The 18017-nt window shown below is 33.7% G+C and overlaps 1 protein-coding gene across 1 annotated transcript; it reads right to left on the bottom strand.

Annotated features, from left to right (window-relative positions):
• Positions 1-3527: 3527 nt before the first annotated feature.
• LOC139902663 (uncharacterized) lies at positions 3528-4172 on the bottom strand. Its single transcript, XM_071885268.1, has one exon. The coding sequence runs from the start codon at positions 4170-4172 to the stop codon at positions 3528-3530; it is 645 nt and encodes a 214-aa protein (XP_071741369.1).
• Positions 4173-18017: the final 13845 nt, after the last annotated feature.

Raw genomic sequence — 18017 nt, 5'->3', positions numbered from 1 at the left:
AACAATGCTCAACCATCAATGTTATCTCATAAGGGTTTAAATCTATATGCTTCTTTTCCTAACAATGCAACGTAACGCAGATGTGATTCGGTTGAAGCTTTATAGACATATCAGCCTTCTATATTCTCTCTGTATCTTCAATGGCCACAAACGCATCGTATAATCTACAAAATTCAATGCTCGGTTCCAATAATCTATTTCTTTGTCAAATATCACTAATAACAAGAAAATAATAACCACACTTTCGAATGACTAAGACAAGTATGCACTTAACTTTTATTTGATAGAGAAAAAATAACCTGAAGTTCTTTAGTAAGAGCCACAATTTCACATGGATTTGCATTAGACTTCTACAAAGATAAGACTTCAAGCAAAAAAATATTATTATGCATTTGAAAACTGCTCCTAAACCTACTTATGTTGTATTCAACATACACATCCTAGAATAAGGGGAAATAGCATAATTAGAACACAAATTATTTAACTGTTAGATACTCCGTATAATAATACATAAATTACCAAATTAGTCATGGCATCAACCTACTATATTACTTCTGATTGGTTACAAAAGGAGTATGCGTCATCATAACCATCCTTCAAGTTCACAATATTCTGATGTGGTGGCAGAAGTTCCAAAATCTGATCCTCACTTCTTAAACAAAATGTTGTTATGACATCTAGTGCATTATTGCCTGAAAATGAATTTCAACTTTTGATTAATACATTTCATCCAACATTTTGGGATACAAAACCTGGATAAAAGATCACACACGAAAACGCACATCCAAACTCCCAAAATTCATGACACTGAAAGAACCAAAAGAGGACTGCACAAAATAAAAAATATACCATTTGTTTTTTATATAAATAATCCGCACGAAACGGTTTTGTATATTGATAAATATAACTTAGTGCAGTTATATACTAACCGATGTTCGTAATACATGACAATGATGTTCTGAAAGCATTTATATCGGTTGTAGGATTTGAAAGTGGAGCTGCAGAGGTAGGCGTAGCAACATTCAGTGTCCTGGAAAGAATGTGGTTTGCAATATAACACCTAAACATTCATAATACCTAACAATCAATACAAATTCACCTATTTACACATTATCATTCTTCTCATCAGATTCATTAAAATCATTAATGTTTGTCCCACAGTTGATAAATTTCCAATTTTGTATCATTCAAGATTTATATAAAAAATAGTAAGGTTAATTTGATTGAAAAAAATATAATTAAAGCCTACAATTACAAAATTACACAGTTAAAGAGTGGTAAATATAAAAGTTGAAGAACTTTATTAAGTCAAAAGATTTAACAGATTAATTAGTTGATTGCATAATAAAAAAGAATTCACATTTAAATGTTAGTTTGTCTTCATTACTTAATAACAATTATGATTCCTCATAACAATACTGTGATCATACATATAATTTGATGAATTAAAACAAACTAATATTTACGAAAGCATAATCGAATGTAGAAAAATATAGAAATTAAGAATCAGAAACCATGATTATCTAAAATAATATTTTACTTTGGTTACGGCAAGTATACCTGATGTGGGTGTTTGAACAATACTCCATTTTTTTTATGAGTATCAAAATTTGATCGATGCGGCTTGTCATTCACGTTGTGATTTGGATCGCTGTTTTTCCTCTTTCTAACCCGATTTGATTTGCATTTTAGTTTCCCATACATCGCCTACCTCTGCATCTAAGTACGCCAATTAGTCTTCTAATAGAGAAGTTTCTAAATCGTATGAAATTAAACCTAAAAAGTAGCATACCTGAGCAACAAAACCCACCTTGACTTACCTGCAAACTATACGAATGTAAGCTTCATAATCGGTTTCAATTCAACGAATGTTGTTGATTGTTTGAGATTATGTTGTGAAGTTCGACCTTGAACAGTTATTTCCCCTAATTAAGCGGACGGAATTTCTTTTTTTTTTTTTTTTTAGTAAATGACTTAAGGGCAGCATGGTAATAATTCACCTCAACTGCCTATACAAAAGTTAAATGACGTGATTTTGAATTTGGATGGCTAGATTTACATTAAGAGATATCATCTAATGGTAGGACTTTTGACAGGTGAGACTTTTTAAAAAAATATGGCATCATAATTTTTTTCTAATTAAGGATAAGAGAGATATTTTATAATTGAAAAATGATAAACGTAGCTCTTAGAGCTATATTAAGAGCTACGTTTAAGCATACCATAAATAATATAATCTTTTTTTATAACTAAAACTTGCCATGAATAACTTTAATGTCAAAACTATATAAGGAAAGTCAATATTAAAAAAGGAATAATTATACTTTGTAATTAATTAAAAGGCGTTTACAAATCTAATTATGTTATGCTTAAACGTAGATCTAAGAGTTACATTTAGCATTGTCCTTTATATTTATAATTTACAGTTATTATTGCAGGCTCTCAATTTTATCAAGAAAAAAAAGTTTGATTTGAAAAAAGCCATTCTTGTATCATAAGTCCCTCATTAAGCTCTTAGACTGTTTCTAACTCTGCCTGTGACATCACAGGCAGATTTGCACTTTTTGATCAAAAAGTGTCATCTGCCTGTGACATGGTATTTGTTAGATTTTGACCTTCAATAATCGAGAATGTCAAATGTTGGTGCAAAATTTGGTAGGGTCCACCAGTTTTCAATTTTCTTTTTTAATAATAATTAAGTAACTAAATGCATTATATAAAATAAAATACATATTTAATATTAAAAAAACATAAATCAAAATAAAGATTAAATATTAAAAAGACATAACTTAATTTTTATTAAAATTCAACATTACATAATTTAACGATTACATAAGATTTCACAACTACGGAGAATTAATAAAACATCAAATAAACTAATTCGCAGACCGAATGTCGTTGGAAGATTCCAGATATGCTCGACTAGATCCTCGGTTAGTTGGTTGTGCACGTCCCTATCCCTTATTTCTCTTGCGATGATGTCTCGATCTCGTCCTCTATTTGAAGAACGTTTAATACAATTCTCCATTTCTTCGGTAATGAAGCGTTCTTTCCACTTAGATAACGCAAATCCATTATCTTCAAGAATCATGTTATGTAATATGACACAACAATCCATTACTCTTCGCATCCGGTTTACTGACATAGTGCGAGCAGCTAGGCGTAAAATATGAAATCGACCTTGAAGAACCTCAAATGCCCTCTCTAAATCCTTTCAGGCACTAGCTTGAAATCTAGTAAACTTAATCATTTCCTCTTCAGTGGACACGAATAACCTTTTATCATAGTCGCCCAATCAGGATATATACCGTCTGCAAGGTAATAACATTTGGTATAGTGATGACCATTAACCTCAAATGGTGCGGATGGAGCAGTTCCGTTCTTAAGTTTATCAAAAATAGGGGACTGATTCAAAATATTTATATCATTGTTGGAACCCGCCATCCCCAAAAAGAATGTCAAATCCACAAGTCATATGAAGCAACTGCTTCAAGCATAAGGGTTGGATTCTTGTGATCACCCCGAGTCTATTGTCCTTTTAAAGCAACAAGACAATTCCTCAACTCCCAATGCATTGAATCTATACTCCCGAGCATACCCCTGAAACCATATCTCTCCTCGTGTGCACTATATAATCTTGCAACATCATGAGCGTTGGGAGATCTCATGTATTCACTTTTGAACAAAGTGATGACACACTTACAAAAGTAATCAAGACATAGTATTGAAGTTCGCTCACTCATTTGCAAATATTCGTCCCACATATCGGGAGCGGTTCCATACGCCAATTGACGTATAGCCAAAGTACATTTTTGTAAAGTAGTAAAAGTAGGCCTACCAATAGCATCATAACGTTGCGTGAAATAACTAAAATATTCGGGAATATTAGTACTTTGGTAATTAGTTATACCTTGCACAATTCGAAGGAATAATTGTATCCGCATACGAAAACGCCTTTTAAACTTTTTTTGCGAATAGATTAGCGACTCACAAAAATAATCTCTCCACAATCGTTCAGCAGCCTCTTCACGATCTCTAGGAATGTAAGATCGAATTCGTGGAACACGCGGTGCGGAATCGACTTCGGACTCATCCTCTTCAAATTGTTGAATAAGTTGACCAAGGTGAAGATCTTCCGAATCGGAATTTGAACCACGTATCCGCGAACTCATAGGTGAAAAATGTAAGATGGATGAATATTTGAAAATTTAAAAAAGGTAGATGGATGAGGAAGATGGTTGTAAAAATATATGTGTGTATGTGGTGTCTATATAGTTAAAAAGTTTAAATAAATTAAATTTGAAAAAAAAATAAAATAAAATAAATTCCAATGGATATATATCCGTAAAATAAGCCGAACCAATCAGAATTAGCCACGTGGCCGTGACCCTCCCTCACCCTTCCGTCAGATTCCCAACTGACGCCCCTGCGCGTCACTTTTTGACTCCGCGTTAATGGCGTCAGGGGCGTCAAAATCGGCCAACTCAGTTGACGCGGGCTCGGGTGACGCCGCGTTAAAACCAGTCTTATGCTATTTATGGAATCATGTTGCTATTCACTATGGCGGAATGGTAATTATGTTGAGGTATAATGGCAATATCATTTTTGGACGTTTTTTGCTTGCTGACCTTGGCATCGCGTGACCAACTTTTTTTTATTATTTCTACACAATGGCAAAATGGTAATTAGGTTAAAGTTTATTGATAAATCGTTAGTTCCATTTTTCTGCCCTCGACATAACATGACCATATAATCTTTTTTTTTTTTTTTTTTTTTTTTTTTTTTTTTTTTTAATTTCTACATTTTTCTTTTTTCTAATTTCTCGCATGTTGAGGCTTTTAAACATTCACAACTAATAGCATGATTCTTCATCAACAGATATATTTAAACAAAACATTTTGAAGAATTCTCTCAAAGATATAGTTTATGCGCTTTATTCATGAATTTCCCTTTACTTTTTGTTTATTTTCTTTTAAGTGTTCGATTTTCTACATATTAATAAAGCGTATCCCCACCCCCACCGGAATACATAGGTCAACCGTCTCGCCGTAACGCGCAAGCTTGCATCCCTCATTTACACTCAATCATTGATTGACAATCAAGCAAGATTATGTTTTTTTACACTAAACATTACAAATCATTTTTTACCAACTATGCTAATATTAAGAATATGAAGTGAATCCAAATCGCTTTATTCAAGGACGGAGTATAACATTAATGTGTTGGTGTATTGGTGGTGACTTGACTTTCTATAAAGGTCAGGGGTTCGACCCCACGAGCTGCAAAATATTTCCCTTGAGGTGAATCGACCGTTTCATGGGTCTTGGAGGTCTCGAACAGGGGGTTTACCACATGCGATACTAGTGATGGCAATGGGCGAAAAAATACCCGTGACCCATTGATACCCGTGCCCGTGATGGGCGAGTTTTAATGAAAATTTGTACCCACGGGCGCGGGTCGGGTACAATTTTGTACCAGCACGCGGGTCGCGGGTATTTCATACCTGTCGCGGGTAAAATCCGACCCGTCAATCCGTGATGCCCGTTTGAGCTACCCGCGGGGTATACCCGTTTACCCGCATACATATACTTAATTATATATTATATAATTTATTTTTAATATATTTTCATAATTATTCGCAGTTTACCCGCGGTTAGTGGGTATCCGTGACTAAAATATAGTTAGAAGTGCACATTTTGTAAAACCCGAGGGTCGCGGGTACGACCAGAAAAATTTACCCGTTGGCGGGTAAACGGGTACCCGCGGGTAAAGAAAGTTTTTGGCGGGCGGGTCGCGGGTATTAAGAATCCGTGTCAGTCGCCCACGGGTGCCATCCCTACGCGATACCCGTATGGATTCGTTATGGAAGTTTTCTCCGAGGAGCAGTATGACTGTATTGTTCGTCCCAGAAAATGATCGGGTGGATGAGTTCCGCCATCGCATTCGGACCCCTCTAAGTTACTCCTAACCGCCGTTAAAAGAAATTAAGAATGGAGTATACGCAAAATGAAAGCTAAAGAGAAAAGACGCGAGGTATTAAGATTTAACGTTAACAACAATCATTATGGGCCAAATTAATTTTTTTTAATAAATCCCATTTCTAACCTTTTTTGCTGCACATTTGATAAATATATAAGCTCTTGTTAGTTATATTTTGGTTAGAAGGAAAAATGGAGTTTTGTCCCACATTGGTAGAAGAGTGAAGTTGGAGGTGAACTCATTGGCTATAAAAGGAGGCCATGGGATTACTTATAAATTGCACCAATCAATACACTTTAAGTATTTGATTATTTCTTTCTTTCTTACCCTTGTTTGAGAGTTGTATTAGTTAAATATTTTGGAGAGTGTAGTTGGCTTAAGAGAGTCGTCTATATCATTGTAACAATTTGTGATATAGTGTATTTCTCTCTTTGGGGGCTGGTGGTTTTTCTCCTGTTTTGAAGTTTCCACGTTAAATCTTGTGTTGTGTATTGTTCTTATTTCTTTACTATTATTGTTGGGCTGGGTGGTGGGAATTAGTTAGACCGTAATTTCCCAACAACTGGTATCAGAGCGTCAGGTTTGACGGGGGTCTCGGTTATAGGATTCGGAGTATGCTCTGTGGTTGCCACGGGAGTGGATCGTCCACATCAGAAACGAGTTCTATTGATCGTATAGGGTATCTGGTTAGACAATATTTTTTCTGATTCGTAGTAATAGTTGGATTTGTTAGTGGTGAGTTGTGGATTTCCGATTTACAGGGTCCTGACTACCTGCTACATCTTTTGGCTATTCGAAACGTGAGCAAAATCAGAGAAATTGTTGTTTATAGGATACGGATACGATGTCGAAGTTCAGTCCAATGAGGTTTGATGTAGAGAAATTTGATGGGATGATCAATTTTGGCTTATGGCAGGTTCAAGTCAAGGATGTGTTGATTCAGTCCGTGAAACGACCCGACCCAATCCATAGGGACGAATAGAATAACATATGATTACATCGCGAGGCATTTGACCTCTATATGATACGTTTTATAAACATTGCATTCTTTTGAAAAGATATACCATAAATGAATATTTAAAATTCAATGTTTTCGACATCTGATGATTTCTACATATAGACAATCACCGTAAATAACAGTTTACAAGAATACTTCCGTTGACAATGCAGTCAAAATAAATACACGGTGATGATTTTGTGAATGCAATGCTTCCTCGAATAAAACATGTATGACTCCATGCACATGGTTTCTCTAACATATATTCAAACAGCGGAAGACTTCTAGGAACCTGAGAATAAACATGCTTTAAATGTCAACATAAAGTTGGTGAGATATAGGTTTAATGCTAGCAGCGTTATAAATATAGACCACAAGATTTCATATACATAAACGTTTTAATAAAAATATTCTAAGTGGTTGAGCACTTGATAACCATACTTAACATTTAATCAACGTCGCATATTCCCTTTATTATGAAATCTCACTACACTGTACCAAGTGTAGTCACCGAAACGAAGTACTGTGCAACCGTTGAATACTGGTCGTCCAGTCCGGTTGGGGTTGTCAGGCCCGATAGATCTATCAACAGGATTCGCGTTTACAATACCACATGTAAATAGTAGTTACCAAGCTACAGGGAAGTATGCCAGTGGTACAACTCAACGTAGAATATATTTTTTTTCACTTGTGTCCATAACGTAAATCATAAAATGCATGTATTCTCATCCCGAAATATTTAGAGTTTAAAAGTGGGACTATATACTCACTTTTGCCTTGAAGGTATTTAACTCGACTTGGTCTCCGATAGATATCACGAACCTAACCATATATATATAATATATCAACATATTTTCTTTTCAAGTAATCATTACATATATATATATATATATATATATATATATATATATATATATATATATATATATATATATATATATATATATATATATATATATACTTATAATACTTATAATATTTTCTTAGTCCGTAGTTAGCAGTCCGATGTTAGTGGTCCACAATTAGTTGCTCAATAAAATAAATAAAGACTCCATCGTATTCGTATTGATCAGAATTAATCTCAACCCATGGTACCATGTTGTCAAATGACGTGTTGCGTGCATAAAGTACCGTGTTGTCAAATGACGTGTTGCGTACAATCATGAGGTCTTATGATTAATCTTCTCGTGTTGTTTACGGGTGGTCCTGAAATATATAAAATCAAATCATAAGTAATTATATATAAAATATCATATTAATTAGAAAAGATATGATTAATTTACTTTATCTCCAAATATTTTCGTAGCTAAACTAGCTTCGGATACCCAATCTTGTTTTAGTCGTAGTTTCTTCATTACAACTCCGTTTTTGTTGATTCAACTGGCCACTTCCTTGGATCGAGTCAAATTATTAGAATATGAACTGAAAATACCTTAGTTTGTATTCGAAATCACAGGTTATAGGTCAAACTTTGGTAAAACTTATGAAAGTGATCATTTTCCATCATAAAAACAACATTTAATGATCATTTTTCTAAAAATACTTACACTTTGAGTTAAACCATGAAATTTTTATGTGTTAACATATTCATAAGAAATATCATTTTTCCAGAACATGAACTTCCAATTCAAAGTTCAAGATGGTTTTTAATTATCCAACCCAAAACAGCCCCCGGTTGCACTCCGACGATGTAGATTCAGTTTTTAAGGTGTTCTTTGTAAAATCAAGTTATATCTTGTTAAGTTAGCATATCATTATGATATATTACAGGTATTGAAGTGTTTTAAAAGTTAAGTTAGAAGGATCTATTTAGTTTGCAAACAAGTTTGAAATCATTCAAACTATGTTCTTGTTGTTAAAATTTTACAATATAAAATAAGATAGCTATATAATTATGAATCGAACAAGATTATGAACAAGGTTACTACCTCAAGTTACTTGGACAAATTTACTGTAAGAGATAAGAAAAAATCTTGGAATCAAAGAGTGGTGGAGTTAGATCAAAAGGTTGGAAGTATACTTCTTCAAATGGGTGGTTATTTTGATATGTTCTTGAAAGAGTTTTCTTATGGTGTTTAAGGCTTGTAACTGAAGCTAAATGATGGAGAAAATGCTTGGAGATGATCAAGTATGAAGTTAGGAGTATTTTGAGAGAGAAATGAGGGTGTAGGTATGAGAAAATGGAGTGAAGAAATGATGTTCATTCATAAAAACGTTTTTAGTTTATAAAGAAAGAAAAGGATTCCTAATTTTGTTTTCTTACTAATAATTCATGCTACTTGACAAATCCTAGTTACCTCATATCTAGGGCAGTAATAATGTTGATTAAGATATTGATTTGATGTGTATATACCAATAGTAAATACATATAGAAGCTGGGTATGATACGGGTACATATACCCTAGATATACGTATAGAAATCTTGAGGAAACGGAATGAGAATTCAAATATAGCTATCTTTTGTGAATATACTTATATTGTTTTATGTATTTAAGTCCTTAAAAAGTGATTAAATACATTATATATACGATACATGTATAAGCATTATAGGTTATAAGTATATATATCAAAGAATGTTATGTATAGTTATCGTTTTGAAAACTTAAGTTAGTAGTTTCAAAATATACTTATAACTCATTGTCATTAGTATACAATGAGATGTTAAACCATCCTTAGATCATGTTAAATATATATAAATACATATATATACACAAACGTATAATTATCGTATGTTATATAGTTCGTGATATCATCGGTCAAATTGGACGGTCAAACGTTGTGTAAAACTCTTTTCAAAAACACAAGTCTCAACAATTTGGATTGCTTATCATGTTGGTAAGGTTTAATTTATGTAAATATTAATCTCATAAGTATAAAACGATTGGAAATATCCGGGTCGTTACAGTACCTACCCGTTAAATAAATTTCGTCCCGAAATTTGAATGGGATGGTCATGGCTGACAATAAGTATGTTTTCATGACGTATACGAGTTGGAAATTAGAGTTTTATTATCATCGAGTAATATTGATAAAATAATTTGATTTTTGTGAAGAGTACGAGTGAGGCTATCACCAAAGGGTGAAATGAGTAGGTATAGATTCGTCATAACTTTTGACGTAGATAGGATTGATTTCCAAGTTCAAGAGATTTGGAGTAAAATCTTCATAATGAGATTTGATTCTTCGATAATCAAGGAAATTAGAATCCGCTTTAAATGCGATCATCTATTTTGATTGCTCTGTCGGATCTTTTACTATAAATCCACCTCCCTTCATTTCCTTACAACTCATACCTTCTATTCTTCCTCCCTCAATTCATACTTTAAAACATTTATCAGTATGCTTCATCCAGTACTGATCCTGGATATACTCTTAACTTTCATCTCTGTCATTCTTCTTTTTCATCTACCTCCGGAGGATTTTATTTATTTCTACTATTACCTTGGGGTTATAGTATTGTTAATTCTCCCGTGCCTTTACGTTGCAATACGTATTGATATACACGATTTGTAATTTATTTATTGTTGTCGAGCTTTATATTTTCTTTTATATTCAACAGTTCCATACTTCTGTTTCCTCTTCCCGACTTCGAGTCAAGCGAATAATGGTCCGGAATTCGTAGGTATGGTTTTTGAAATAAACATAGTTAATGTTCTAAGAAGGAAATAGTAATTGCACGATCTTGATTTGGTAAGTTACCAGAATGTCTGAAAAGATAGAATTATCAAGGAGATATATTCTTAATATGTTTGGAGATTGGGTAGAATGTAAGAGTTGTGTAACATGGCACATGATGACGTTATGATCTATGAATCATTATGTTCCATTTAGAAACTCAGCATAAATTACTGTAATATAATCACGTTGATCAAGTGTCATTATATTATACTATTTCATGCTTCAGTTTCCAACACTACTTCAAAACATTCATATTTTAAACTCGAATTTTTCAGAATTTAGAAACTAACACAGTTTCTTTTATGTTGTAACGCAAATATTGTGAAGAGATAAATGATTTTTGATGAGGATAGTTGGGAATATATCTTTAAGAATATCGGAGATATTTATAATGAAAAATACGATGATATCTTAGAATATCTAAGATCAGGGAATGACGCGGAAAATCTATCTGTGAAGGTTTAGAATAAGGAGTAAGGTTCTTACTAACGGTTTCAGCAGACACTGAATCATTTGAATCCTTTGAAGGTAGATTTCGTCATTGTGATTTGTCCACGACCTCCTTTATACTTTGCTCAATCCGTTTTCCAGTACTAAATTTTTCGTTCGAGCTTTTCCAATCTATTATTCTTTATTGTCAAACTTCTGACCGTAATTGTTGTCTACTGTCTTTACCACTTTATCAGTCTTTTCCAAAACTTAATAGCACTAATTCGTAGACTGGAGCATTTTTTAGAAACTTCACATTTGAAATATGTAATTCTTGGGGATAGACGTTGTATATATATATATAACTGCCGAAATAGAAATGCTGCGAGATTTCAAAATACCAATTGTTGATTCCGCCAAAGGGGTAACGAGTTGCTGGTACATCTGCTGATAATGTTGTGGAATATAAAAGGTTCTCTGGTAACAAAAGGGTAATCGTATGTATTACAGGTTATAATAAGGCTACTTTGAATGGAAAGTCGAGGTTGACTTGCTGAAATTGTGACAAAATTTGCTATTTTGAAAAGGAATCGCAAAGTTATTTTTGCTAATAAATGCTAAATGATTTAACATGGATACGTGTTAAATTATGTCCTTGGTTTCGAGAGCTTTTCAGGTACAAGACTGCGGGTAATGTGTGGTTGGATCATCATCTCGATTGTCCATTATTTGAAGTGTCTTCAGGAATTTTGAAGGGTTTGATCATAGATTGTAATTGTTAATATACATATGATGTTTTAGGACTTTGAATGATACAAATATTTTTCTGGGTTCCAAGAATCGAATGATGTTCTAGCATAGTTTTGAAGTCAAAGTATAGTTTTGAAAGATGTAAGAGTCCTAAGAGTGATGTCTTCTGTTAAGTCTTGACTTGGATTTCTTTTTGTCGTAATCAAATTTAGATGAGAATGGTTGTTTTGATTTCCATGAAAGAATGTATATTATTGTGAAGGTATAGTTGATGATTGTTGAATCAGAATCGAAGAATATAATCATATTAATTGTGAATTTATATATCTCTCGGGTATTACCTACCCGTTAAAAAAAATTTCACAAGTAATGTTTTGTACCAGAGAATTTTATTACAATCTTTATGAAAATATATGTACATACATATCTTCTTCAGATGTAATCATGAATTTAATAAGTCAATATAATATTAGACTCATTTGATTTTCGGTTTGAGCTAGAATAAGTAATCTCTAAAACGATTAGGAACCACATATTCTTCACAGAATATTAATGAAGTTATGGATCAATACTTCATTATTTATTCTTATATATATTTCCTTAGTGAATCATGCTGATACTCATTGAACTCTTGCTAACTTCGCAAGATATGAATGTTGTTTCCCAGTAAGCTTCGAGTACATTGAAGATGAAAGTGTAAAATCAAACATATTATTGAATAATACACTTGGTTTATTATAAAACGAAATTCATTGAATTCAAACAGGGATTGTAGTTAACGATGATTAAGTTGCTGACGAAGGACGTACATCATTGCATATTTGTAGTATGAATTTAAACGAGTAGTATCTACCCTTTTTCAATTCATAATTAATAGCTTAGTACGAAAAGATTTATTTTGGTTTCTGAATTCATATATATAAAATATTTATATAAATTCTTCAGAAGAATGAGTTAATACTTCATAACTCGTTGATGCAATATACGCGTTATTGATGATGTCCACGGTGATTCTTGAACTGGTGGAGCTTGTGATGTTAAAGTTGCTGACGATTCTAGCGATGTTGACAGCACTGACTATGTTGGTGAGGCTAAGGGTACTGCTGATGCTGTTGGTAAAACAAGTCTAGCTTGTACCTTACGCATCATTCTTGTCGGGGTTTCTACTCTTCCTTTTATCATTTCTGTCCACTCATCTGATTTATGGTTAAGGCAGAAATAGGTAATCTCTATGTCTTTAGAGATTACATAATCACCATAGAATGTTTCTCCGATGAAGTTATGAATCAATACTTCATCGTTTGTTGTTGTTGGTACTTCTTGGTATCTATGGTGCGTGTGACGTTGATATCCGAGGTACGGATGGTGATATTGAGGCGTGTGATGCGGATGTGATTGTTGGTGGTGGTAATGATCCTGTTGATGTTGATGATAGTGATAACGTTGATGCTGGTGATGCTGCTGGTGCTTAGGGTATTGAGGCTTGCGATGTTGATGTTATTGACGGTACTGGTTATGCTGTTCATGCTACTGATGGTGTTTGTAACCTTCGTACCGTATTCTCCAAAGCCACTACCCGAGTGCGAAGCTCGTTGACTTCTTCTATTATACCGGGGTGATTGTCGGTTCGGACGAGTGGATAAATAAAATCTAGAATTTGATGTAGTATATAATCGTGACGAGATACTCTGGAAATGAGAGAGAAAATGGTTTCTCGAACAGGTTCGTCGGTAAGTGCTTCAGGTTCATCGTCAAGAGGGCAATTTGGTGGATGGAAGGGATCACCTTCTTCTTGTCTCCAATGATTGAGGAGGCTACGAACCTATCCCCAATCCATCCAAAATAGATGATGACTGATTGGTTGATCCATTCCGGTCACACTGCTTTCGGAGCTTGAGTGGTATTCCATATCAGAATCCGAGGGACTTCAACTAGTGACGAGTTCCATTTCGTATGATTGAATAAAGGATTTTTCGATATGAAATGATTTTCCGGCTATCGGGTGGTATTCTAATTATATAGAATATCCACAAATATAGAACAAAAGATCTCATAGATTACGGAGAGATTTACGGAATATGTCAGACAAAGTTTACAGTAACAGATACGCGTAGATATGAATTAGCAAATACGCTAAGATATGAATTTTGTCTATACACCATTCATGCAATGAATGCAGTAAGACGCGTTTAGACTTAAGATGATAAGCAGGTAATTTCCTACAGATGATAAGTAGATGATTTTCGACACAAAATGATAAGCAAAATTTTGACATGCAGACACGGTCGAAGTCCAGACTCACTAATGCAACCTAACGACTTATCAGTTAGACACACTAATGCAGACCTGGTTCGCTAAGACCACCGCTCTGATACCACATGAAACGACCCGACCCAATCCATAGGGACGAATAGAATAACATATGATTACATCGCGAGGCATTTGACCTCTATATGATACGTTTTATAAACATTGCATTCTTTTGAAAAGATATACCATAAATGAATATTTAAAATTCAATGTTTTCGACATCTGATGATTTCTACATATAGACAATCACCGTAAATAACAGTTTACAAGAATACTTCCGTTGACAATGCAGTCAAAATAAATACACGGTGATGATTTTGCGAATGCAATGCTTCCTCGAATAAAACATGTATGACTCCATGCACATGGTTTCTCTAACATATATTCAAACAGCGGAAGACTTCTAGGAACCTGAGAATAAACATGCTTTAAATGTCAACATAAAGTTGGTGAGATATAGGTTTAATGCTAGCAGCGTTATAAATATAGACCACAAGATTTCATATACATAAACGTTTTAATAAAAATATTCTAAGTGGTTGAGCACTTGATAACCATACTTAACATTTAATCAACGTCGCATATTCCCTTTATTATGAAATCTCACTACACTGTACCAAGTGTAGTCACCGAAACGAAGTACTGTGCAACCGTTGAATACTGGTCGTCCAGTCCGGTTGGGATTGTCAGGCCCGATAGATCTATCAACAGGATTCGCGTTTACAATACCACATGTAAATAGTAGTTACCAAGCTACAGGGAAGTATGCCAGTGGTACAACTCAACGTAGAATATATTTTTTTTCACTTGTGTCCATAACGTAAATCATAAAATGCATGTATTCTCATCCCGAAATATTTAGAGTTTAAAAGTGGGACTATATACTCACTTTTGCCTTGAAGGTATTTAACTCGACTTGGTCTCCGATAGATATCACGAACCTAACCATATATATATAATATATCAACATATTTTCTTTTCAAGTAATCATTACATATATATATATATATACTTATAATACTTATAATATTTTCTTAGTCCGTAGTTAGCAGTCCGATGTTAGTGGTCCACAATTAGTTGCTCAATAAAATAAATAAAGACTCCATCGTATTCGTATTGATCAGAATTAATCTCAACCCATGGTACCATGTTGTCAAATGACGTGTTGCGTACATAAAGTACCGTGTTGTCAAATGACGTGTTGCGTACAATCATGAGGTCTTATGATTAATCTTCTCGTGTTGTTTACGGGTGGTCCTGAAATATATAAAATCAAATCATAAGTAATTATATATAAAATATCATATTAATTAGAAAAGATATGATTAATTTACTTTATCTCTAAATATTTTCGTAGCTAAACTAGCTTCGGATACCCAATCTTGTTTTAGTCGTAGTTTCTTCATTACAACTCAGTTTTTGTTGGTTCAACTGGCCACTTCCTTGGATCGAGTCAAATTATTAGAATATGAACTGAAAATACCTTAGTTTGTATTCGAAATCACAGGTTATAGGTCAAACTTTGGTAAAACTTATGAAAGTGATCATTTTCCATCATAAAAACAACATTTAATGATCATTTTTCTAAAAATACTTACACTTTGAGTTAAACCATGAAATTTTTATGTGTTAACATATTCATAAGAAATATCATTTTTCCAGAACATGAACTTCCAATTCAAAGTTCAAGATGGTTTTTAATTATCCAACCCAAAACAGCCCCCGGTTGCACTCCGACGATGTAGATTCAGTTTTTAAGGTGTTCTTTGTAAAACCAAGTTATATCTTGTTAAGTTAGCATATCATTATGATATATTACAGGTATTGAAGTGTTTTAAAAGTTAAGTTAGAAGGATCTATTTAGTTTGCAAACAAGTTTGAAATCATTCAAACTATGTTCTTGTTGTTAAAATTTTACAACATAAAATAAGATAGCTATATAATTATGAATCGAACAAGATTATGAACAAGGTTACTACCTCAAGTTACTTGGACAAATTTACTGTAAGAGATAAAAAAAAAATCTTGGAATCAAATAGTGGTGGAGTTAGATCAAAAGGTTGGAAGTATACTTCTTCAAATGGGTGGTTATTTTGATATGTTCTTGAAAGAGTTTTCTTATGGTGTTTAAGGCTTGTAATTGAAGCTAAATGATGGAGAAAATGCTTGGAGATGATCAAGTATGAAGTTAGGAGTATTTTGAGAGAGAAATGAGGGTGTAGGTATGAGAAAATGGAGTGAAGAAATGATGTTCATTCATAAAAACGTTTTTAGTTTATAAAGAAAGAAAAGGATTCCTAATTTTGTTTTCTTACTAATAATTCATGCTACTTGACAAATCCTAGTTACCTCATATCTAGGGCAGTAATAATGTTGATTAAGATATTGATTTGATGTGTATATACCAATAGTAAATACATATAGAAGCTGGGTATGATACGGGTACATATACCCTAGATATACGTATAGAAATCTTGAGGAAACGGAATGAGAATTCAAATATAGCTATCTTTTGTGAATATACTTATATTGTTTTATGTATTTAAGTCCTTAAAAAGTGATTAAATACATTATATATACGATACATGTATAAGCATTATAGGTTATAAGTATATATATCAAAGAATGTTATGTATAGTTATCGTTTTGAAAACTTAAGTTAGTAGTTTCAAAATATACTTATAACTCATTGTCATTAGTATACAATGAGATGTTAAACCATCCTTAGATCATGTTAAATATATATAAATACATATATATACACAAACGTATAATTATCGTATGTTATATAGTTCGTGATATCATCGGTCAAATTGGACGGTCAAACGTTGTGTAAAACTCTTTTCAAAAACACAAGTCTCAACAATTTGGATTGCTTATCATGTTGATAAGGTTTAATTTATGTAAATATTAATCTCATAAGTATAAAACGATTGGAAATATCCGGGTCGTTACAGTCCGGGTTACACAAGGCATTGAAAGGTAAACCCACCTTTGTTCCCGGCAGTGATTCTAGCAGTAAGTTTCAATGAAGAAGAATGAGATGATATGGATTTGAGTGCAGCAAGTGCGATTCGTTTGTGTCTTGCAAAGAACGTGCTTGCAAATGTGCACGGGTTATCAACGACAAAGGAGCTTTGGGTTAAACTAGAGCAGTTGTACCAGGGCAAAGGGCATCTCAAATCGGGTTATGTCTTAAAGAACAATTTCATACTCTGCGTATGGATGGGGGTTCAAAGATTTCAGATCATCTAAGTATTCTTAACGGTATTGTTTCAGAACAGGAGGCTATTAGAGTTAAAACGGATGATGAAGATAAAGCTTTGAGGTTGATATTATCTTTATCATCGTCTTATGAACACATGAAACCTATTTTGATGTATGGGAAGAAAACTCTGAAGTTTGAAGACGTTACTAGCAAGCTCCTATCCGAGGAGAAAAGACTGGAAGGTAACGGGGTCTCGACATCAGGAAATACGATAGTGTTGTGTTCGGATAGGCAAAAGAGAAACTCTGGGAAGAATCTGGTATGCTGGAGGTGCGAGAAGACTGAGCATGTAAGGGTTAATTGTCCAGGTGGAGCTAATCCGGAAAATGGCTCCAAAGACGCTAACATTGTCTCCGTTGTTACGGAGAGTGATGAGTTCCTCTGAAGTCACACCATCCTCATGGTGTGTCCGTGCCACCATGGAAAGGGATGTTCGTTAGCGGTTCCACAATTGCACATGGGCATTGGTTTGGCATTGATGCAGGTTGTGTGGTGGAAACTGATGTTGTAGCTGATGAAACTTTCAGGGAAATCCAAACAGGAAGTTGCACCATAAAGTTTCAGCTAGTTGTTCAACAACATGTGCCGAGGTGAAATGCTTGGAAT

The sequence above is a fragment of the Rutidosis leptorrhynchoides genome, chromosome 3 (genome assembly GCF_046630445.1).
Source record: "Rutidosis leptorrhynchoides isolate AG116_Rl617_1_P2 chromosome 3, CSIRO_AGI_Rlap_v1, whole genome shotgun sequence".
In the NCBI taxonomy this organism is placed as follows: Eukaryota; Viridiplantae; Streptophyta; class Magnoliopsida; order Asterales; family Asteraceae; genus Rutidosis; species Rutidosis leptorrhynchoides.
This window is presented reverse-complemented; position numbering and strand designations above follow the sequence as displayed.